Source organism: Oncorhynchus gorbuscha, linkage group LG19 (assembly GCF_021184085.1).
Source record: "Oncorhynchus gorbuscha isolate QuinsamMale2020 ecotype Even-year linkage group LG19, OgorEven_v1.0, whole genome shotgun sequence".
Classification (NCBI taxonomy): Eukaryota; Metazoa; Chordata; class Actinopteri; order Salmoniformes; family Salmonidae; genus Oncorhynchus; species Oncorhynchus gorbuscha.
This window is the reverse complement of record NC_060191.1, coordinates 41,977,921-42,002,356: the sequence shown is the minus strand read 5'-3', so window position 1 is coordinate 42,002,356 and position 24,436 is coordinate 41,977,921. Positions and strand designations below refer to the sequence as shown.

General features: G+C 44.4%; 2 protein-coding genes across 3 annotated transcripts; both read left to right on the top strand.

Moving 5' to 3' along the window:
* Positions 1–381: 381 nt before the first annotated feature.
* Positions 382–13,812, top strand: LOC124005613 (serine/threonine-protein kinase PAK 4-like). The gene is given in 12 exon segments (XM_046315028.1): positions 382–705; positions 4,854–5,075; positions 5,596–5,819; positions 5,912–6,338; positions 6,472–6,581; positions 6,583–6,742; positions 6,744–6,923; positions 7,179–7,312; positions 8,109–8,235; positions 10,632–10,757; positions 10,847–10,981; positions 11,071–13,812. Coding segments are annotated over 11 exon segments (1,980 nt in total). The 5' UTR covers positions 382–705; positions 4,854–4,874; the 3' UTR covers positions 11,227–13,812.
* A 1,758-nt stretch (positions 13,813–15,570) lies between these two features.
* LOC124006003 (sushi domain-containing protein 6-like) lies at positions 15,571–21,845 on the top strand. 2 transcript variants are annotated; one of them, XM_046315665.1, is made up of 5 exons: positions 15,571–15,823; positions 18,142–18,248; positions 18,595–18,798; positions 20,713–20,854; positions 21,335–21,845. In XM_046315665.1, exons 2-5 carry the CDS (start codon positions 18,155–18,157, stop codon positions 21,654–21,656), a joined length of 762 nt encoding a protein of 253 aa, XP_046171621.1. In that variant the 5' UTR covers positions 15,571–15,823; positions 18,142–18,154; the 3' UTR covers positions 21,657–21,845. The 2 variants fall into 2 exon arrangements, with proteins under 2 accessions (XP_046171621.1, XP_046171619.1); XM_046315663.1 differs by having other exon boundaries at positions 21,332–21,845.
* The last annotated feature ends 2,591 nt before the right edge of the window (positions 21,846–24,436 follow it).

Genomic DNA, 24,436 nt, shown 5'->3' with positions numbered 1-24,436 from the left:
CATTTGCTTACACTGAACAGTTTTGATGGAGGAAGCTACAGTGCATGTTTTTGTTCCGAGGCCTTTCTCTTCACTGGTTGCTTGTGTTCATCCGCTGACAATCCTGTTCAAATTAGCAGTTACTCAGGGTATTTCACAAGATGCTGTTGAAGTATTGATAAGACAGTGCTATAATAAATAAGCGAGTACATTAGTATTTACCAGTAGTTGAACAATCCTGTTTCCCTCTGATGTGCCTAGGTCAAGCTTTCAGCTTGATCGTGTCATATAATAGATTACATAACAATCATAATGACTAGTAAGCAGAGTGATCATTGAACAGACACCGCAGGCAGTGGGCGTTCCGGGATTTGAATGAGTCAGACGTGACTCTCATTTTACCCCTGTTTCCCGGTGATGTCACGATACTGGCCCGCGTTAGTGAAACCATCGGAATGCGACAACATTGATTTTAGAGGTTTACAGTTCTACTTGAGAAGTTATTCCTCAGTCGTTTTATCATAAACATACATTTTGGGTAAATACGGCGTGTGCACTAAAAGCTGCTCTTTACCTATTTGAAACGCTGCGGAAATAACTTATTGATCTCACTTTGGAGAGTCTTCACAGAGCGAGGCTGCCTGGGTTATTTTTTTCCTTGTTTGTTCTCATGCGTGATCGTGAAATGGTATCAGGTGGATTGTATCGCGTTGGATAGACATTCTGGTGAGTAAATCAAAGTCAGTTTTACTGTCGTTAAACATTGTTTTCATAGTCATGCTTACGTCAAAATATCGAATATAATTTAACCTAATAAACTTCACGGTCGAGAAGCATATCTAGACTGCAAAATGTATATTTGTATTTCTGAGGTCAAAACTCACTCTTAAGATTAGCTTCAAATTAACTTGAAACACGTTATTATAGAGGTGAAATCCAACAAATGCTCTATGTACAGCCATCACATGAGTAATAAACGCAGTGTTTTCTCACTAGACATTAATCTACACAATCTTTACCACCAGCATGTGGAATTCTGGTACTTATTTTATCCCATAGGACGTTAGGTTGTAAAACCAAAACAGATATGAGCAGGTTTAATTATACGACCATGAGACTAGTTCCCTAGTGCTGTTTCACATGTAAACAACTGTCAAAGTGATAAGAAACAACGGCATTACACTCATGAAATTGAGGGAGGTAGGCTACACCCTGAAGTAAAGATACTTTTCAGAGTAACGACACGTTCTCTTTTGGTAGTGTTTTTACAAGCTATAGCCTAAGTACAGGTTTGACACTAAAGAAAGCATAACAAGGTAATGAAACCAATGGTGTAGTCGTTATTTAGTTGGATCTGATACTGTCAGTATAGTCACTGCTTGTAGCCCACGTGCTTGTGGATGGGACTCTTTATCTTAATTCCCACATTTACTGTAATTGCTCACAGACCTATCCTCGTTTTGTTTTGCTGCAAATTGCACCCCAACACCAGGCTTGGTAAACAACAGATAGGCAAGACCTGATAAGAAGCACTCTGGCTGGAATCGGGGGTCGGCTCCAAGGTCACACTTTGCACTGCACTTCCTAAATCAGGGAATCTCAGAGGGTTGAATTCTGTTAGTTAGCATTTCTGACTCATCACTGGGCAGTAGGCTAAACTTCAAATGAAAGGGTGCGACAGTGGAGCACGCCCACAAACGTCTAGGCTAAGCTACATCATGATAAGTTGACAATGATGATTGCTACAGGAAGAGGGATGCAGGACAAGGCGAGACTAATCCCTGATGATGTGACCTAATTTTGTGTCACCTCTGAACCCGGCATAGTGTCCGCGATGACACAACCTACTGCATTTGCATTCAGAAGGGAACACTGAACATTGCAGATAGACATGCAATGAATATAGTTGACATGATTCAGTTTCATGTCAAAGGCATGCATGTGTTGTACTATACAATGTAGGTGTGTACTCTTACTATATTTGACATGCGTGCATTTGGAATAGTGATTAGCAATGACTCATACATTTAACATTTACATTTAAGTCATTTAGCAGACGCTCTTATCCAGAGCGACTTACACTTACACTCATACAGTGTCTCTTTAAAAAGCCTTCCTGGAAATAAGTTATCACCTAAATCTATTTGTGGTTTTGAGATGTTTACATGTCCTTTAACCTTCGAGTGAAGTCCTTGTAAAATGGTATGCGAGGTATGCCTAAATGGGACAGAGGAAAACCATTTGAGTTAGCAGAATAAGGCAATTGACGACTAGACGTGCCGTTGTCCGTATCTGTGTGGTGACCATGCAGTCTGAATGATGAGGGGCTTACCTTCTGAATGGCCGCCTCGTCAGTCATGCCTTACGGTTTATCCTCCTCCAGAGGGGGCCTGCCCTGAGCACAATTGTTTCGATGTTAACTACTTTGACTGAGAGCCCCACATTAACCCATCACAGAGCTCAGATGAGGTGTTTTGCGTTGCTACAGCACAGAGTTGACACCCATGGCTGAGTCTGGTGGACCACCCCTTGTGCTTGGACAGACAGTAGCTCTTTGGCCATGACCCATCTGGGTCTACGCTCCCCCTGAAGTGCCTTTCTTACTGCTCACCGGTGCGTAATAGTATGCTAATGTGAGAGACTCCATAAACGGGATAGTGTGTCGTGAACGTCAACTTTTTTCCCTTCACTGCGTGGGTGGTTGCAGCTCTACTCTCTTCATACACAGAGGGAAATGCTCAATGAATGGTAGTTATATAAGCTAGGCTTTATGACCGCTTTACTGACAGAGGGGAAGAAGGAAATGGAGATGATAAATCGGCACAGTTATAGTTGAAAATGTGTGCATCTGTTGGTCTCCCAGGGGCATCTTATTTTCTGTACTGAAACCGTCTGTCTAGTCTTGAGTGCATGGACACTTGTCTCTTTCTTCCCCTGCTACCTGCTTCGTAGGGGGAAGTGTACAACACGGAAGAGAGAGGTCTGTGTTCTGGGGGAGGTGCTACTTCACCTGCTGCTGCGTCACTCTCAGCTGGGCCTCACCTGTTAAAACCTGTCTCACCGGTGCACTGCCTGCAGCCTGAAATCCACCATGTGGTTTGTGGTGCTTTCCGCTTTCATTCAGTCACTTATCCTAAGCCTATGCCATGTTAATGCTGTTTTTATGACACCCAAGTTGTCAAGCAAATCATAATGCAACTCAATTCTGTCAGTCTCTGACTCCCGAGTTATTGAATATCAGTTTGGATGTGTTTTTGTCATCTCAGCAGTTGCTGATGGCCAACAAAAAAAACTTCTGACATTGAATAATAATTTTCCCTTGGCTGTGTTGAACTATTTCCCCCTTCGTTGCTTGGCTCCACTAAGGCAGAGTTTCAGAGGAGCGACCGAATGCTTCAGCAAACCACTTTACAAGTCTGTCAGCAAGATTCAGTTATGTGGGGCTCTGTGGTTGCTGCTCAGTATGTTTCCCATTCAGTCAGATTTTGTAACTCGGAAGCCTGCCGCACAAATGTGTTGGTGGAAGCACCGTTCAACTGACAACAGAAGTCAGCCCGCCACAAGGACTCGTAAGAGCGCGAAGAGCCAAGTAAAGCCCCCTCCCCGGCCAAACCCTCCCCTAACCCGGACAACGCTGGGCCAATTGTGCGCCGACCTATGCGACCCCCGATCTCGGCCGGTTGTGCTACAGCCTGGGATCGAACCCGGATCTGCGATACAGTACCTTAGATCGCTGCGTCACTCGGGAGGCCCCTCTAGCAGTTTTTCAAAGCAAATAAATCATCTAGCAGCTGCCTCTAGCAGCCCCTCTAGCAGTTTTTCAAAGCAAATAAATCATCTAGCAGCCAACTTCCTTAGTAGCAGCTGCCTTATTTCTTACATTTGGTTTAGTCATCATGCTGACTTGGTCGTTCAACTCTGACCATCAATGGTGGCTTTTAAATAGTTAATGGAAGGCCCATGTTGACCTAATCTCTGGCCCTTTGTACAGGTTTGTGCAGATGGGTGGATGATCCCATTACACTTCAAACACTCAGAGTGAGTTCTGCTTTATGGGGCAGTCAGGCGGTATCTCTCAGCCCCTCACCAAGCACCCCTTCCCTGCAGCTTGGGTGGGTCTAGGACCGTGGGCACGAACTGGCAGCATATCGCAGGCAGGCAGCCCAGTGTTTGGATTCAGGGAGAGCTGCCTCTCTATCTAAAGCAAGAAAAGGGATCCAGAATGTTTGAGCGTAGAGAAATAAAGCTAGAGGGAAAATGTGCTTGTGAAGGAAAGGGGAAGTCATTTTTCTGGGGCGCCTTGGCTCACCTCTGAGTAATACTTACCTGACTAATAAATGTTTTGGCTCTGAAGAAAGTGGCTGCTACTTGTATAAGGTATTTGTCTTTATGGGAGATGTCCCAACAAATTTTACTTCTGTCAACTTGTCAAAGTTACATACGTGTTTGTGTACTCTCTATCTCTCTGTGCATTTGCCAAAGGATATTCACTGTGGGATTTTGTCAGTCTACATGAAAAGGTTTTCAGCTCTATAGTCTGAAGTGTGTCTATGTGGCCACATGACAGATCAAGTTTTGATGCGTTAGCCTCTCAGCTCTATTGAAAAGGAACAGGACTTCCTTGGTATTATCATTTGTTATCATCATGAACTGCTGATGTGTTTAACGCTGTTCCAAAGTCATTCCTGGTGTGTATTCTTTTGGAAACAAACGGAAGCTAACAGACTGTAGCGGGAAGGGAGCAACCTGCAGTTGTCAAATAAGAAACTTGTTTTTTTTAGTTGCAAACCGTTTTTTCCTTGCAAAATGTTTTGTTACAGTTTTCCACACTGTGCACTAATGAATACACTCCTGTTCTCCTCTCTGTGTTCCAGGTCTCATGCCCAGCTGCCGCCATGTTCACTAAGAAGAAGAAGCCCCGTGTCCAGATCTCGGCGCCCTCCAACTTCGAGCACCGCGTGCACACAGACTTTGACGAGCAGGAACAGAAGTTTGTGGGGCTGCCGCGGCAATGGCAGTCTCTGATCGAGGACACGGCCAAGAGGCCCAAGCCCTTCATCGACGTCACCGTCATCACCACGGTGGAGCCCCGCAAGGTCAGGGGTCATCAAAATGGGATGTGGGAGGAAAGGGGCGTGTCACAAACAGGAAGTGATATTTTCACTGTTGCATTCTCTGAGTTGTAATTTGAGAGAATGCCAAGGTAAAAAGCTGTGATGGGCCATGCACTCGCAGATGTCACATGACTCTTCATTTTCAATGTTTTTTAAAGTTATTTTCACTTGATAGGGGATAGCGTACACAGACGTTTCGTCTTTGTTGCCTTCAGTGTGTATGTAGGCCATGGGAAAGGGCACAGAACTGTAGCGGTCTCGGCTTACTGTACGTCAGATTTGGATCACAGTCTGAATCCACAGAACCTAAACAGTAAACATGATTGTCTTCTTTCCTGAACAATAAACGCAGCGAAGGCAAAAGACATCACTGAAAATAGAATCTGCCAGTCATCATCTCTTTTTTAGAATGAAGCTGTGACAGTCCAGGAAGTCTCTCTTGTCCTGACTGGTCTGATCTCAACTCATCCTTACTTGGTATCTCTGCCTCTCCCTCCTGTAGACCATAGTGCGGGGTAGTAAGATCGCTGTGGACGGCTCGCTGACATGGCTGCTGGATGAGTTTGACACCATGTCGGTGACCCGCTCCAACTCCCTGAGGCGAGGCAGCCCCCCTATCCAGCCCCGCAGAGACTCCGGATCTTCGGGGGGAGGAGGCCATGAGAACGGGGACCTGGCCCACCGGCCACACCACCACCCAGATCACTATGGAGACATCAGAGACAGGTACAGTGTCCTCGGCTGTAAAATGGCTCTGAAGAAATGTTTCCACCACTCCAGAGAGATGCAACCTGTTTACTTTTTCTCTGTTGCACTAGGGAGCAGCCCAGGCCGGACCAGTTAGCTGGTGGAGACCCCCGGCAGCCCCAGCGGGTACCCCGCTCTCAGCGAGAGGACGGCAGGCCACAGCAGCAGCCCCGGGGCCAGGAACCAAGCAGCAGGCACCGAGAGGGTGAGCGTCCTGGCCCACCCCCACCAAAGCCCAGAGACACGGACCCACGGGACCACCACGACCAAGTAGTCCGCAGGGACGGGCCCAACGACCAGAGGCCTAAGTCCAGCTACACGGGCAGGGACGGCAGCCCCCAGTCGCCCCGGGATAAGAGGCCTCTCTCGGGGCCCAACATCCGTATGCCTAACCTGCCTGTCACAGAGGGGGTGATAAAGACAGCACAACAGACCAGCAGGCCATTCAACACCTACCCCCGCACTGACAGTGAAGGAGGAAGGAGCCCCACCAGCCAGGTACTGACAGGCTGCTAGGAGAACACCAGACATTGGGAGATATGGAAACCAGTGCCGCTAATGTTCTATCGCATGTCTTTAACAGATCTCTGACATAAGTGTTGATCATAGTGTCATTTCCTCTCCCTTCTAGGAGCTGAAGCCAGCCAGACCACACGAAGCACCGCCACACAACGGTCCTTCTCATGCCTCCAGCCGAGACGGGGGGAAAAGCACCGCAGAAGGGCCAGCTACGAGGAGACCCCCACCACTCCTCCCACCCTGTCCTGGGCCCTGAGCCCCCCCACAGCAACCAGCAGCAGAAGGCTCCCGTTCCCCGCCCCCCAGCCCCTGCCCTACCACCACAGCAGGCCCTCTCGCCCCAGAGGGAGCCCCAGCGGGTGTCCCATGAGCAGTTCCGCGCCCGCGCTGCAGATGGTGGTGGACCCGGGTGACCCGCGCACCTATCTGGACCACTACATCAAGATCGGAGAGGGCTCCACCGGCATTGTGTGCATTGCCACCATCAAGAGCACCGGCAAATTGGTGGCTGTCAAGAAGATGGACCTGCGCAAGCAGCAGCGCCGGGAGCTGCTATTCAATGAGGTGGGGTTTTAGGGCCTGTATTGACTTGAACAGAATGCAATTGAGATTTTTGATGTTCAGGGAATATAGTATAATGTATTTGTAAGCTATTAGTTGTGTGATCCATAATATTTTATAGTGGCTATTACAGAGTTTTGCTAAAGTTTGAAAGATTTGTCCTGCATGGAGGGTGCGGTTCATGGTGTAATGAGTGATGTCATGTGCCATGTAATCGCCCACGGTCTCCTTAGTAACGCTGGTTCCTTTGCTCTTCAGGTGGTGATCATGCGGGACTATCACCATGACAACGTGGTGGAGATGTACAACAGCTACCTGGTGGGAGATGAACTCTGGGTCGTCATGGAGTTCCTGGAGGGAGGGGCTCTGACTGACATCGTCACACACACCAGGTGCGTGTCTGTTGATCTGCGGTTTAGTGCTATCTGGCATCCTTGGGATTTCCATAGTCTACACCCTAACTATTTTAAATTTTAACTTCAATGAGGTGATATCAGAGTTGGACGTAACAAGGATCTCGGATAGCAATGACCGTTGATCTGCTGCTCTGACAACTGACCAGCAGGACTAGGTAGGGCTGGCTGCCCACCCTTTTCCTGGAACTATACCGTCCTGTTGGTTTTCAGTCCAACCCTAACCTAACATACGTGATTCAGCTAGTTAAGGTCTTAGTGAGGAGAATCAGGTGTGTTAAATAGATTTGGGCTGAACCTACAGGACGGTAGCTCTCCAGGAAGGGCCATGGGCAACCCTGGGCTATGGTGATTAGAATTAAGATGTCTGTGTTTCATACTAGTCATATAGTGTTCAACTGCTCATATCGTAGCTGTTTTTACAGTACAAGCAATGGTAAGGGCTCCCGAGTGGGTCAGCGGTCTAAGGCACTGCATCACAACCGGCCGTATCACAACTGCTGTGACTGGGAGTCCCATAGGACGGCGCACAATTGGCCCAGCGCTGTCCGGGTTTGGCCAGTGTAGGCCGTCATTGTAAATAAGAATTTGTTCTTAACTGGCTTGCCTAGTTAAGTAAAAATAACCACTAAAGTGTTTTGTTTAGTTATTTGTTTCACCACTAGGTGGTAGTGTCGCATGGCTACACTCATGTCTCTGCAATGCAACCTGTGGTGTGAGATGTTATTTCTCTGTCAGCTCTGAGTGCTAATGACCTGTGTGTGTGTGTGTCCAGGATGAATGAGGAGCAGATAGCCACAGTGTGCCTGTCTGTGCTGAAGGCTCTGTCAGTGCTGCACACCCAGGGCGTCATCCACAGGGACATCAAGAGTGACTCCATCTTGCTCACCCACGACGGCAGAGTACGTACACCTGACTTCAGAGGTTAAAGTTCTGTGACTGCATTGGATATCCTTCATATATGGGGGCCGGGCCATGTCTGTTCTGTTAAATATATTCCCAAATAAGTTTCTTCTCAAATATTTAATTTTCTCTGTTAAGCTGTGTGCACTGAACTGACATTCTTTAATAGTGTTTAAAGTGCAGCGCTCAACTCCGACGGCGCTGTGTAGCCTACTGTAGAAGCTGGCAAAGTCATTCAAAGGCTCTACTTTATCTTTATCACTCCGGATGGAACTTTCCACGGCTACTATTTTCCCATGTGTTTTAATTACAATATTACAACAACCCCATAGTAGAATAGTTACCTAGTCGTCTTGATGTTACGTGTTCTATGCCAGATACTATATTCCCCTCGAGGCACATTCAAGTTGCGAAAGCCGTAGGAGGGAAACCTATTCTGACAAGCAGTCAATGCACAGCAATTCTTAATGCAATTGCGGAAAACACTTTTGAAATCAGTTTTGGCAAATGTATTCTGAAGGCAGTTCTGGCCTTTTGAATTTTATACTTTTTATTTTTTTAAAGAGTGGGATCCCGGTTTTACATCGCTCCCACTTGTATTTCTCTACTTGCGCGTGGCATAGTTTTACATTGCTCCCACTTGTATTTCTCTACTTGCACGTGGCATAGTTTTACATTGCTCCCACTTGTATTTCTCTACTTGCGCGTGGCATAGTTTTACAAATGCAGCTTTACGCTTCGTTTCAAGCATGGTTCAGGGGCAGCTGTGCAACAGACCACTTAAATGGGCATAGTCATCTTACAAGGGCCATGACACTGTAATGGTGAATTTTAATGTATATATATTTATAATAATAATTAATAACAATCAGGATGTTGTGTCCAATAGGGTGAATGCAGAAGGACAAACTCAATGCTTCAGCCTACGTACATTTTATAGCCACTATGCTTCATAAGTTGGGCTACAGGTGATAATGCTTATTGCTAATAGCACATCTGATAATATAGACCATGCATAGGTTATATGGACACGGTCCAATATGTTCAAATAACTAACATTCTTACCAATATGTTATTGGGTCCATTTATGGAGATAGAAAATATATTTCAGCTGGTGTCCGTGTCATGTTTTCATTAATTTTGGAGTAGAATGTCCTTTCAAAAAGTCACCATAACTGAGCTTCTCTGTCCTTCTATATAACAATTGAATTGGTCAAACATGGTCATGACTTTCTTACATGAAAGGGGGGTTAACTTGGCCCCTGACAATTGATCTGAGATCCGATGTAAGTTTCAGTCATGGTTTTGTTCTTTTTGACCCCAACCCTACATCACCACCTCCCTCATAGACTATTATAAGACTGGAGTATGTACACATCACTCACCCCAACCCTGCTTCATACACAATGATGATATAATTGTCCCATAGCAAAAAAAGAAAATGCGAAATAGACTGACCTCTATGGTCCTTGAAGAACCTGCTGTATGATATAAAATATTGTGTGATATAGGCCTAGCTTTGGAGAATACTCATGTGACTGAGTGACAAAAGAAAGCTCTGTGTGTCCCAACAGAATGTCTGTTTTGTTTCTTTGCCATGATATTACTTCCGAGTATTGGGATTACTGGTATCGTGACAACCCTCCCCATACCGCCCAGTCATACCAGGCTATCTCGTTTACATATCGGAACGATATGAAACCAGCTGTGAAAATGAAGATATGGGAAAGAGGAACTTGTTGCAGTCATGTTTGTTCCCAAAGTATTGTAATATACAGTATGAGAGGTAATGGAGGGCTTGAAGCTCACGCTGTTAATTTAGTTCTTACTTTACCCGACAACAGTCTGTAGATGATACAACAGTTTCTCTTATCTTTTGTTGAGCCCAAGTGTCAACCTGAAGTCACTTGTAGCTGTCATGTTTGGCATGCTAAGGGCTGTGCTTAGCTCTTATTGTGGTTGACCCAAGGGGAAGTGTAGTCAGTTACCCTCAGCTGATTCTCGGCAGAAGTGTGTGTGTGTGTGTGTGTATTCACATTTCCCCTTACCAATTCAAAGCATGCTTTAGTCAGTGAGCCCTGTTCTTCAGAGGTCACCAATGGCAGACAGGATATTCATCCACCCAGGCATTGCAAAGGTTTTCTCAGAGAACTGTGGGAGGTGTTCTACTGTGATGTGTAATACTGTAAAGCAGCACATTGCTAGATTGAGGATTATTTGTGGTACGCTAAGAGTTCAGCCTGTCAATCTATAACACATAATGTCCATGTCAGCTGAAAAGTCTTTCATTTAGTCATTTGTAAATATGGCAGTAGTTTTAGAATGCCTGTGTTTTCCCCCAGTAAATAATGAATTAAAAGCTCTGACCCTTTCCGCTATTCCCCCCCCCGCCCAGGTGAAGCTGTCAGACTTTGGCTTCTGCGCCCAGGTGTCTAAAGAGGTCCAGCGGCGCAAGTCCCTGGTGGGCACACCCTACTGGATGGCCCCAGAGCTCATCTCACGACTGCCCTATGGGCCTGAGGTAATGTCCAGTTAGTTGTGTCTGTGTGCATGCATTATAATTCAAAACTATCGCTGATCACTGTGTGTATACAATATTTTACTCCGTAGGTAGACATCTGGTCCTTGGGGGTGATGGTGATCGAGATGGTGGACGGAGAGCCCCCCTATTTCAATGAGCCCCCCCTCAAAGCTATGAAGATGATCCGTGACAACCTACCACCCAAACTCAAGAACTTACACAAGGTACTAGGCACACTAGAAAGAGTCTCTCTCACACAAGGCCCTGTTATTCAACATTTTTTAAATTGATAGTCATCCTTTATTTTTCCCAGGTTTCTCCTCTTCTCAAGGGCTTCCTGGACAAATTGTTGGTGCGAGACCCCACCCAGAGGGCCTCAGCCAGTGAGCTACTCAAGCACCCCTTCCTGAGCAAGGCTGGCCCGCCCTCCTGCATTGTGCCTCTCATGAGGCAGAACCGCATGAGATGAGAGCGAGCGGAGTCCTCTCCCCCACTAAGGAGTAGTGTCACATGGACCCTCAACTCCCCAAGCTCACACCTCGGACTCACACTGTTCTGGAGCCAGGAGGTTGGGGGGGGGGGGGGGGGGGGGAGCAGAGTAACACTGCCCAGCTCATATTAGCATTTTTACTGGTCAAGCTTCTTTAAAAAAAAAAACATTTTTAAGAACCTTTTTGAAATGAAAAGGATCTCTTTCCCGTTTCCTGTGGGAGAAAAGATTTTGACACTACAAAGATGTATAGCTTGAGCGGTTTGGCGCAGAATGAGGCTTGGGAAGTGCTGCCTGCTGGGGTGACTCACAAAAAAACACTGTTAGCATCCTAGCTGAATGGTCTGAACCATGCTTCCACACTGCAGGCCTTCCTCACGACATGGCCCAGACTCAGCTCTATTCCAATAGACAGGACATCAGAAAAGACTACTGAAGGAGGACTATGCTTTTCTCTTACCACATGATGCATTGAAGTATTTTTTTAAATGAAAGTAAACACTTGGTTCCTGTTACAAACACTAAGCAAAGGTAGACACTGGAGTTGTGTTTTAGATTATTTTCTTTATTTTTCTTGTAAGTATGATGAACATAGATATATCCGCTTTGTTTTCTCTATTTTGTGATTATATTTTAGGGGGTTGCAGTGAGATTTGAAGCACTGTTCTGAGGTAGAAGCTGCACGCCTGGTTGATTCCAATATATCATATAGTTTTTTAAAATTATTTTTTATTACAAGATAATTAATTTCTTTTAATATACCTGTGTTTAATAGTATATCATGATAAAGTGAACATCAAGGCAGAGTTTCAGCTGTTTCTTTCTAAAGGCTTATTTGTACTTTAGGAATTTAGCCATGTAGTTTGTGCTCCCTGTAACCCCTCGATCTGCTGCTGTAGACTTCAGCTGTTAGTTTATAGTAGTGACCACTAGGTCAACGGAAGGACCACCCTTATGAAAGCCCCCCCCCACACACATACACACCTGTATATACAGAAAGTACTTTTTTTATGTCATTTTTCCTAATGATTCATTTCTTAAACGCCCAACCTGGCCAGTCTGGACAATGGTTCTGGACTATGTGAATGTGAGTGCTGAGCCACAAACTGGTTCTGTGTTTAAAGATGGAATCTGCAGTAGGGGGAAACAGTCACACCGGCTGCCCCACCACCGTTATTTTTTTGTTGTGGGGGGGGGGTGGTAAAAATATCGCAAATGGATGTGACTGTTTCACCATTTTGGATAAGGATCCCAGCTTTAAGGGCTTATTGAAACAGGAAACGGATACACAAGGTGAAAATTCATGCTTGGCTAAACGAAGTGTGCAACAGCTGCTAGAACTGAATTCTTGTCCATAATGTAGCAATGACAGGAACTGTATGGCAGAAAACAGACCCACAGATGCAAACTGAAATAGTAAACACTCACCACAATCACCCACACACACTTCATGTAGGGCCCTACGAAAGTCTATGTGGGTGGAATCACGAATCCAGACATTAAAACGGAATTCAATAATATTACAACATTTATTGAACTTTGGTAGGAAATCAACTAAATGTAATTGAAAATGTATTATTTAGCCAGGATTATCATAAGACATAACAAATTGCATCCGTGATTTGTATTTTCCTTCAACTTTGCAAAGGCATGGTAATGCCCCTATCTGAGTGCACGTTTGTCTACCACTTCGTGTAGCCGTTAGCAATGATGCTAATAAAATTGTTCAGCATACTGCAATCACACGTTACAGAAACACAGATAACCAAACAAGACTCTTGGCTGGTGCAAACTACAGCCAACAATATACATGTCTTTGATTTTTCACAGACCTCGAAGTGATCTCCTGATGTGGTTTAAGCATTGTGGTGGACTTAGAACATCAAGTGCTGCTGTTTTTCTATTTAGAACGTGTGATCTTTTTGTTGTTGAGAGCGAACACATGAAAAAACGGAGGGAAACCTGGAAAAACAGAACTTGGGCAAAAAAATATCTAGCAGGTTTTATAGGGCTCTATTCATCGTTAGTCCTCGTTTTTCTCTGAGCTTTCCCCTCCAATTCTAGAGTAGTAAGACGAAGTCGCATATGTACATTCACCATAGAGAGCATCCAAAGACCACGAGGCCTTAGTGCACAGCAAAGAGTAGCCAATGTGTCTGTTCTGAGTTTCAGTGAGGATATCGGAACAGACTCCATAAGTAGACACTAACACTATATTGTGAAGTACTGTTGTTAATTAGATGCGTCAGAGGTTACTGTACGGTTTTAACATTCTGTCAATATTCCATATTTCCATAAGACAAGTGGACGTCTGTTAAAAGTGACATGATGATTGGCAAGCCTAAGATGTGATCCGTCTGTGTTCCATGTGTAAAAAATCAAATGTTCTTCCAGTTTTTTTAGTTTTGCAAAACTGAGTGAAAAGATGGGCTGAAAGAATGACAATCAAAGTTAGTAATTCACTGTCTGCATTTTCAACAATACTCTGAACTGATCACTTTTCATTGCTCACAAAGTTTTGTAACTGTAATTGTGCAGCATTTTGATAAACACATTTTCTAAACATCCTGTTTTGATACTCATTAAATCCATCTTTGCATACCGTATATTTCTAAATCGCTTAACTAATCATTGCCGTGAACTGATGGCACACTGGTATTTTGTGTTTTATATCATATACTGTAATGATGAATGCCAAAAAAACTTCTCATTCACTTATCATTCCTCAAACTACAGAATTGAATCATCTCATTAACCCGTCAACTACAGTTTTCAGTGGCTGGTATGAAACCAATCGCGTACGTTCCGCAGTTGGTATTTGACATTCCTGTAGCTTCTACTTAATGTAATGCCTGTCAAGGTTAGAACCGCTTAACTTGTTTTTTCTTCCAACGGTTATTTTGTGTGTTAATGCCTTAACGTTCAGAAAAGTAACACGATCAATATGATTCCCTTTGTAATTTTTGTTAATTGCAAATGTACATGATGATTTTACAAATCTTCAGGAGTCTGTAGTGTCTCAGAGTAAACTCATTATCGTTGGTTTGTGTTTGTTGAGAGGATTCTCAAATTCAAATTAGGAGCTGTGACACCTACTGACTGGCCTACTAATACATTGGTGTGAATTTCTCCAACTTGTTTGTATGATTATTTTTCGCACTTTCTTGTATGCTAAATCATTTAGGCATCAGTATTGTAAAGTTTGTGATGGTTGACAGTTTTTCTTGAGTCCCAACCCACCCCTGGATTTTTGCATTTTTGCTTGTAATTGTAAAAACAACAAATGTTAAATATTTTTGGCAAATACAGTTTTTCTAAAATGTAAGGTTTTTTGTCATGCCCTATCACTTGTGTATTGTGTGACCATTTGAGGATGTCAACCATTTCAAAAGTTGTGTTATAGCAATGGCCTTAGTCTCAGATGGTACTCATCATCTTGGGCTCCCAGTGGTGCAGCGGTCAGGCACTGCATCTCGGTGCAAGAGGCGTCACTACAGTCCCTGGTTCAAGTCCAGGCTGAATCACATCCGGCTGTGATTGGGAGTCCCATAGTGCGGTGCACAATTGGCCCAGCGTCGTCCAGGTTTGGCCGTGGTAGGTCGTCATTTTAAATGAGAATTTGTTCTTAAATAACTTGGCCTGTGGTTATGTGAGGATGATTATGATGGTGTTGATGATTGATAACATTTGTCTTTGATTTATGGATTTAAATCGTCACACATTTTAAAGGTATAAGTTCGTTAGTTAGAATAAGTTCGTTAGTTATATTGTGTCTTAAGTACGGCCAGACGTTTGTCTATTTTCATATTTATCAACCTGATACAGTAGAGAAATATTTGAAGGTAAAATATTACACAATACAATATGTATATCTGGAAGGAACTAAATTCTGTTGCATTGACGCACTACATTCTTAGCACTTCCGTCTGGTCCTTCTGTCAGATGTGATTCAGTATCATCTGGCCTTGCACTAGAGACTTGCTTTGTTCACTTCACTCATTTTAGCAGGCGACCACGGTGGAGACAGTGTTGTAAACAGAGGACTTGTGAAAAGCGTGGTCCAAAAACAATGACCGCTCATTATACTGCGGTGAACTGAATGTTCAATTTCCACAGTTCTGCGAAATTTAGCTCGAATTTACTGAATATGACAAGGTCCAGCGGACGCCTGCTAAGGGTGGGGTTTGTGTGAAGACGCACTGTATACAGTGGTGGAGTTCGTTTTGCGTGGCCGGGCGGAGAGTTCGCTTAAGGACCAATGGAATGGCCTAAAATGAGGCAACTCCACCCACCCTACAAAACTAACTCGATCAATGTCACCAGCGCGCGTAGTCGGGACTGGAGCCTGTGATAAATCTCCCTGTTCCTGTCAAGAACACAGCTGAGCGATGACTCGGTTGTCAGCGGCTGTGAAATAGATCCAGTTGTTGCTATATGCCCCATTAATCTGGAGGAGAATTAAACAAATTAGATATTGATCTCGAGCGGATCGTATATCAAACAGACGGGGAAGTATTGATTTATACCATCTTGGACTAGTCCTTGAACGGAATATTCCCATATCTAGATTCTACAGGTGAGTAGCCTTATTGGTAAGAGGTTATCTTTAGCCAAGTATTTTTTTGAACTTGCCTAAAGATAAATGTAACCCCAATAATATAACATGTGATATGTAGGATATGGCTAGCCTGTAGGACCGAGTGTTGATGTAGGCTGTAGGAATATTTAATTTAATTAGTGGAAGTTGAGTTTAGTCGGCTAAAGAAAATTGCGATTTTTAATTAGACTGGCTTGATATATTAGCATTCTGGGTATGATATAAATGCGTCAGCTTTGGCATTTGTACTTATTTGGGGATGTCTGGTGATTTCTGGGTTTGCACCTGTGCATTCAGCTCCGTTGCGCGTTTATGTTCAGCGAGCGCTGGTAGGCTATTTATTCGGTTTGTCATGAACGTACCACAAACACTAGCCTTATTTCTATGAGCCTTATTTCTATGATTAACACAATAGCCTTTGCTTGCCATATTCTGCCGTAGTCTACAAGGTCCTTCCTTATCATTTGTGCCTGGATGTGTTTTGATAGGACGCATAAAATGACCATTGATACTATTTCCTCACTTCCATGACAACACAAAGACATAGGTAGTGTGAGTCGTATTATAATTGATCACTTGCCTATTCCTCTTGGATGAGTGGGATGGCATGAAAAGTGTTACTGTGTGTCAATGCCATCCATGTATGACACTTACAGAAACAGGGATGCAGCTGAGTAGTTTGACAATCAGAGCAGAAAGTGCGCAGTACCACATTAGCAGAAGTCATTAAACCCATGGGTTATTTAAACAATACGGCACAAGGGGGTGTGGTATTTGGCCAATTTACCATGGCTAAGGGCCGTTCCTAGTTACGACGCAACGTGGAGTATATTGGCCATATATCACAAACCTCCGAGGTGCCTTATTGCTATTATAAACTGATTAACAACGTAATTAAAAAATACATGTTTTGTCATACCCGTGGTATGTGGTCTCATATACCACAGCTGTAGGCTAATCAGCATTCAGGGCTCGAACCATCCAGTTTATAATCTGATTATAAACTGGGTGGTTCAAGCCCCGAATGCTGTTTGGGTGAAAGCCGTGGTATATCGGACGGTATACCATGGGTATGACAAAACATTTGTTTTTACTCTGCCTTGCATAGTGCTTATTAAGAACAGCCCTTAGCCGTGGTTTATTGGCCATATACTACACCCCCTCTGGCCTTGTTGCTTAACTAACTAACCTATCAAACATGGGAATCATTACAGGCACACAGAAGACAAACAGTTACCAAATCCGTTCAGAGGAGAAAAACATGTTTATTTTTTACTAGATCTGTTGATGACAACTTATTGTCTCTACATTAGTAAATGTATTGATAGATGTTTATTACATTTCATTTTATAGTGTTGCGTTTTAAAGTAATGCTTTATAATGGAACTGGAGCAATTTATAATGGCATACTTCACAGCTTATTCATGAACAGAAGTCATGTTTTAATAAGATGGTGAGTAAAGATGCCACCCACCTACATTGTGGTCACAGCTCACTGCCTGATAGAAACAGGTGTAGGATATTAATGTGATCACTCTGTTGCAGGAGAACCTTCCAGCAATGCAGGAAATGTAAAATGTCTAGTGTGTTTGAGGTTTAAAAAAGCTTCGGAAATGTGTAATTAACGTTTAGACATTTCAGACTGGATTTTCCCTTATGAAAATTTTATCAACCCCTACAAAAATGTAAATATATTATAATCCACATAATAATTCACATTTCCTGGTGCTGCAGGATTATTTTCCTGCTGTAGCAAACTGGCTCAATTTAAGATCCTACACCTGCAGGCTATGTGAGAACAGCACACATGGTGTTGGCAGGGACCTCCCCTGCTGTTCCAGAGTTGACTTGCACCCCCGATATGAAAGCGCTCCGAAACCCCCCATGGGATTTGTGTTTGTGCCATACCTGTGTGTCAAGTTCAGTGCTAAGAGAGAAAATATGGGCCAGGTGAAGAACAAAAACACTACCAGTCATATAAGTAATGTTGATAAATGTCTGGTGTTGAACAATAACCCAAGTTTAGTTCCAGTTTCTGGAAATGAAAGGGTACAGGGTTGGGGAATGATTCATTCATTCAGGGTCAGGCTGTGGGTGTTTATGGTAGCTGAAGCTGTGAACCACTAACAAAGCTGCCTTTGTTAGGGCAAAAGGGGGAGGCTTTCCAAGTGCATGATTAGATATTTGTCGATATTTTGCAACTGTGTGTGTGCACATGCGTACATGCTTGTTTGTGTGCATATGTATGTACGTGACTATCTGCAGGGCACTGAGTTCTCTGTTTATTGCACCTGCAGGAAGGCTGTTTTGATGTCTGCGCAGCGGGAGTCTCTATGGATGTGTGGACACATCACTCTGGGCTACGGGCTCTTTCTCCTGGTCGCCCTTCCAGACCTCACCACAGGTACCCGTCTCCCTCCTCAACCACCCACCCTAACCACCCACAACTGCCCACTCAGGTCATCACCTCTGCTAGGCATCCAAGTTGCACCACCACAGCTAACTATATAGCTATCTGGACATACAACCTGCATCATGCTGCAATGATACTTAGCCCTCTCCCCAGACCTGCAAGACTCCTCCTCCCAGACTCCACCTGTCTTACCCCATTCATATGGCCGTATCTATTAAAACACTCTACCTAAAGCTTTTTTCCTCTTCAACCTGAATCACAGATCTTTGAGATACAACAAGTGCCGGTTCGATTCAACAACAAGGTCTAACAACTAAACTCTATGCCTCATCCGCAGGCAGGCAAGGGAACTGCAGCCACCCACTGGTGCCAGAACACGGGGGCTTCCACTGCGAGCCCTCCCCCTGCCGAGGCTTCCCCCAGAAGAGCTTGATCTACTACTTCTGTGAGCCCGGCTACACCATCCCCAAAGAGGTGCACAGCTCGCGCTGCCGCCACGGCAAATGGATCCCCAGCGTGCCCACCTGTCTGTCCACAGCAGGTGAGTCACCACGGTCATGTGGGAGGAGGGGTAAACCTTTGCTCCTAGTGTAATGGACTAGAGCAGGGATGGGCAACTTTGATGGGGGTGGGGGCAACAATAAATCTGAACTCATCATGAGGCGGCTCGCCGGTCTGGGTACCCACATCCATACCCACATATGCAATCAGAGCCCCACTTTGCGAGCAAAACATTTTAGTGGCAGCAGAGAGAAAACATTGATGTTTTAATGTTCCTCTCTTGCAATTTTGCCATGGGGCATAGATAAAAATGTTGCAGTTTTAAAGACAATTTGCTGCAATTCTACATGTTTTGCCATGTGGCGGAGGGAAGATTTTTCAATTTTAGAAAAAAAAATGACACAAGTCAATTTCTTGCAATTCTACTCATTTTGCCATGGGACGGAGAGAGAAACAGTTTTTAATATGATATCTGAGTGAGAGTGACGAACAAAATCAATGGGGGTCCCCTGGTCAGTATTAGACCATTATTACTAGACGTTTAGCTAGCTGGCTGCCATACTAATTTACCAATCTAAAAAATGTCACTCAATAGGCTAATTGAGTGACTGTCAGTGACTGACATAACAAGAGAAGAACTGCTGATGCACACAACCAAATTTCGAAATTGCAGCTTATTTATTTTTGGAAATGGATCCGCAGGCCTACAACAGGAGGCCGCCAGTTGCCCATCCCTGGTCTAGCGCATGTGTGTGTGGAGTATGTCCATGAGTGACTGATATGAGATAAGTGTTAGGTAAACTACAGTCAGGTCAAAGGTTGCAGTGTAATTTAAGGTAGGTTCTGTACTCAATCACTCACCGCCTTTGTAAATGCATTAACCCAGACACCTAACAATTACTTTGGCTGATTCCGGGTTGGCTATATGCATGCATGGAGGTTATGGGTTGATGATTTAAATGTTTACATGGCTTTCTTCCACATAGTCATCTCATAAGCTGATTAATAGCAACGCTATGACCACCCTCCTTCATTCATCCTCTTACTGCAGGGATGGATAACCCCAGTTCTCGAGGGCCTGATTGGCGTCACACTTTTTCTCCATCCCTAGAAAACACAGCTGATTAATTCAACTGCATTCTAAACTGAAGATCATGATTAGGTGATTATTGGAGTCAGGTGTGTTAGCTGGGGCTGGGGCAAAACTGTGACACCAATCAGGCCCTCGAGGACTGGGCAATTCCAGTCATGTCTTATTGGATGTGGAAGAGGCAAGTGGAAGCATACACTCTATAACACTCTATGACTGTTGTGCTATAGTTTCAATGGCCTTGAGTATAGCCCTACATGAGCTTTGAGTGTCACTAGAGCTGAGCAGTGTGTTAGGCTGGTTAACAGGATGGTGTGTGGCCTGTTAAGTGCTAAGATTTGATTGTCGTAACTTTCTGGTACCAACCCCTTAGTTCCACACAAGAGGTCAATGGCCTACTTGGTGAGATGCAAATGCCGACATAGCAAATTCTTAACATGCTACTTTAGAGCCTTTTGCTTCCTCTTTCGGCCTGTGCTGCATCGAGGCAGGAAACCAGCATCAAGAAACGGGAAGTGAGCAAAGTCACCAAACTAACCAGTCTCTTTCCTCTGCCATATTAAACCTCACGGAAATGTAATGCGTCATGGATATAGGAAACCACACCTGCAGATGCATGACTGACTCCCTTTGAGATACCCTGTTTTATGCTGTCCATATGTGTATCAGTAGTGTGTTTCCCCTAAATGATGTGTGTACTTCCTGAATGTATTTGTTGAGTGTGTTGTAGCTCTGGTCCAGGGCGACAGTGTGTGTTCAGGGGGGTTAGTGAGTGCACACACTAACGCCCCGGACCACAGCTAAGTGTGTTGTAGGTAGTTGATGGGTGTGTGTGTTGATTGTTTGTGTTGTGTTTTCTTTCAGACAGACATGTTAACTATGAGGACCAGGTGGCCCACTCACTCCCTAGCGTTGCCACGACGGCGGTGGGCGTGTCCATATTCCTTCTCACCACCACGGCCTGCTTGGTGATCAAGTCCCGCCTTTTTCCCTGTCACTCACACAGGTAAGCACATATGACTGGCTCTTAGCCCTGTCACTCACACAGCTATATTCATACGACTGGATCCTCTAAAGCGGTGTTGTCACTACTAACCCTGGTCCTGGAGCATTAGTGTATGTAGGTTTTGTTCCAGCCCAGGACTAACACACCTGATTCAGCTAACCAAGGTCTTGATGATTGGTTGAATCAGGTGTGTTGCTCTGTAGGGTGGTTACAGCGCTGTAGTGGCTTTGTACAGTAGAGGCTTGGAAATGCATCACATCCTGTAATGAAAGCACCTTTATAATCTGATGAGTGAAAGTTGAAAGACTGTGGAGGAGGAGGAGGAGGAGGAAGAAGGAAATTCAGTGGTTTGATAGTCATCTTATCATCGATGCTGGGTGTTTCATAGCTGTAGTGTCAGTTAGATTGTAGGTAAATCCACCCACTGTATAAGTGCTGTCTGTGAAGTGATCTGATCATCGCTCTACTGTTGTTCAGCAGGCGCTCCTCTGACCAGATGGATCTGATGGTGGATGGCCTGCCTGTGTCTCTGCCCACCTATGAGGAGGCTGTCTATGGGAGCTGGGGGCAACACCTGCCCCCCTGCAGAGGGCCCACCCAGCTCCTATTGGCCCAGGAGGCACCAGGTCCATCATTAGCTCACAACCAATCAGATTCCAGTCACCTTATCCCTCAATCCAATCAAAGCCCAGAGATCCTTCCGCCCCCTTACGAGGAGATCCAATCCCGTCCCAGAGAGAGTCAGAGTGAGGTGGACGTGCGGGCCATACAAGTTGCACTTCCCGATGACAAGGACATTTGAGTGACTGCCGTATTTATGTTACCCACCAATGATGTACTGACTTGTAAAATCATGTGCTCAGGCACTTGCAGTGGGGCAAAAAAGTATTTAGTCAGCCACCAATTGTGCAAGTTCTCCCACTTAAAAAGATGCGAGAGGCCTGTAATTATCATCATAGGTACACTTCAACTTTGACAGACAAAATAAGAAAAAAAATCCAGAAAATCACATTGTAGGTTTTTTAATGAATTTATTTGCAAATTATGGTGGGAAAATAAGTATTTGGTCACCTACAAAAAAGCAAGATTTCTGGCTCTCACGGACCTGTAGCTTCTTCTTTAAGAGGGTCCTCTTGTCCTCCACTCGTTACCTGTATTAATGGCACACCTTGCACAATTGGTGGCTGACTAAATACTTTTTTGCCCCACTGTATATGGATTCAAGCCTACCAGCATGGATCGACTTTCTTTTCAGGTTTCAACCTTATACATGGCACACCAGTTCTGATTGGCTGTCGGTAATGTTATGAGACGTTTCCTGCCACGGAGACATGGTTTATATCCCATCAGTGATGGGACCTGAGCCTCGTTTGTTGAGGTGACTTTGGTAATGATATTACTGTTACATCACAGGGACCTGCGTGTCCTTTTTGTTGGTTTATGATTTGCGATGATGATATAGAAGCCAGCAGACCGACCCTGTTCCCGCCTTGCACCTCTCCCCTATCTGCTTTGAATTACTGACCAGAATTTGGGGAGGGTTTGGGGTAGAAACCCCCAGGTTGTACTTATTTGTTATAGACATTGAATGTAGTTGTTTATCTTTTTCTTTTTAATAGAAAAAAATGTAATGGATGTATGTAATGTAGCATTTACATAATATTGCAATTATTGCATTGCACAGAAGATTAAACGTCAACATTGTTTCTAATTGTAAAACCTCTTGGCCTTACTCAGTGGTGCTCTCTGGGAAGAATTAGTCAAAGGAAAGTAGATCGCATGGTTGATCAGAGACACAGTCTGCACTCAAATGGCACTCGATTACATATAAAGTGCCTTACTTTTGACCAGAGCCCTATAGGCCCTAGTCACAAGTAGGGCATTATAGGCCTCCCGGGTGGCGCAGTGGTTGTGCCACCAGAGATTCTGGGTTCGCGCCCAGGCTCTGTCGCAGCCGGCCGCGACCAGGAGGCCCATGAGGCGGTGCACAATTGGCCTAGCATCGCCCGGGTTAGGGGAGGGTTTGGCCGGTAGGGATATCCTTGTCTCATCGCGCTCTAGCGACTTCTGTGGCGGGCCGGGCGCAGTGCACGCTGACCAGTTCGCTAGGTGTACGGTGTTTCCTCCGACCCATGGTGCGGCTGGCTTCCGGGTTGGATGTGCGTTGTGTCAAGAAGCAGTGCAGCTTGGTTGGGTTGTCTTTCGGAGGACGCATGGTTCTCGATCTTCGCCTCTTCCGAGTCCGTACAGTAACTATTACCAATTGGATACCACGAAAAGGGGGTAAAATAAATTTTTAGAAAGTAGGGAATAGGGCACTATTTGGGACACCGCACAGACAGAGCTAGTGTAATAACCAGCTCATGTTGAATAATTAAGTTAAGTTCTATTTGGGAATTTCAGCTTAAAGCGGCAATCAGCAGTTGAAACAATAAGTCACCCGTTTCAGTAAAAAGCTGAAGGATGGGCCTGAGAAATGTAACCACACTCAAATTCATAGGCAGGACTGACCATCCATGATATAAAAAGGATAGTTTTAGCCAAGTTGTAACATGGGATCTGACATTCTGACCAACTCATTCTTCCGTTATGTTACACAGAACTTTGTACAAACAGGATGGCCAGGGAAAGGCACTGTGAGGGAAGTGGAGTAGACTCACTTTAACTGCTAACTGTGTCCAAATGGAGAAGTACAACATCCGCTTATGAGGAATGCAGAACTACTATACTGACCTATTTACTGAAATCAGTTGAGAAACTGTGTGTTCAGCCCTGATTTGAGGTTGTAGTTAGTGAATGGAAAGACCCCATTGACAAAACAGAGTTGGTGCATTATGGTTGTTTCCCCATCAAACAGTTTCAAGCAGGAAGTGATATGTAATAGAACATAGTTCCACAGGTTTTTTTTTGTCGTGCTGAACATTTTTACTATTTCCTCGCCACGTTAAAATTTGCAAAATAATTGTCCTCTATCGATCGTATTCGTAATTTCCGATGCTCCCTGACTGTCTAGCTTAATTTCTGTGATTATTAGTGAACTGGACACAGTCAAGAAACTATGAATGTAGGTCCATTATGATTTTACACAGTTTAGATTTGGTTTTAGTCATTTTAAAGTATATGGAGTTTGTTTCCCCCACCCCCCAAAAAATACATACTGCGGGCTGGATTGGACCCCTCGTGGGCCGGATAAGGCCCGCGGGCCGTATGTTTGACACCTCTACTCTAAAGCGCCAGTTGATTTGTAAATAATGTAAAATATTGTGGCCATTATACATATGGGTGTTATGTTCATGACATGTTCAACTTATTTGGCACCGACAAACTTAAAGGTGATGCCATTTCCACATGGTGTGCTGTGTTTAGAGCGACTAATGTGTCGACTACACCGTTACACAATTTATAACTAGTCTGGGGGTACTGCATAATCTTGCCCCTGCATAAACTTTACATTAACTGAATCAAACTAGGTCAGAAGTAACCTAATCTCTCGTTGACAGACGTATGTAACATAACTGAGATTTTTTAGTTCTGGGTTTCCGAGATTATCTTGTTTTTTTCCCGGGGGAAACAATTATTAAA

What these genes read in the sequence shown, in the direction of transcription:
- LOC124006003 (XM_046315663.1), top strand. Translation starts at nt 18,155, where the DNA reads ATGTCTGCGCAGCGGGAGTCTCTATGGATGTGTGGACACATCACTCTG. An exon ending in CCTTCCAGACCTCACCACAG is followed by an intron (nt 18,249 to 18,594) that starts GTACCCGTCTCC and finishes CCTCATCCGCAG; the next exon opens with GCAGGCAAGGGAACTGCAGC. An exon ending in TTTCCCTGTCACTCACACAG is followed by an intron (nt 20,855 to 21,331) that starts GTAAGCACATAT and finishes ACTGTTGTTCAG; the next exon opens with CAGGCGCTCCTCTGACCAGA.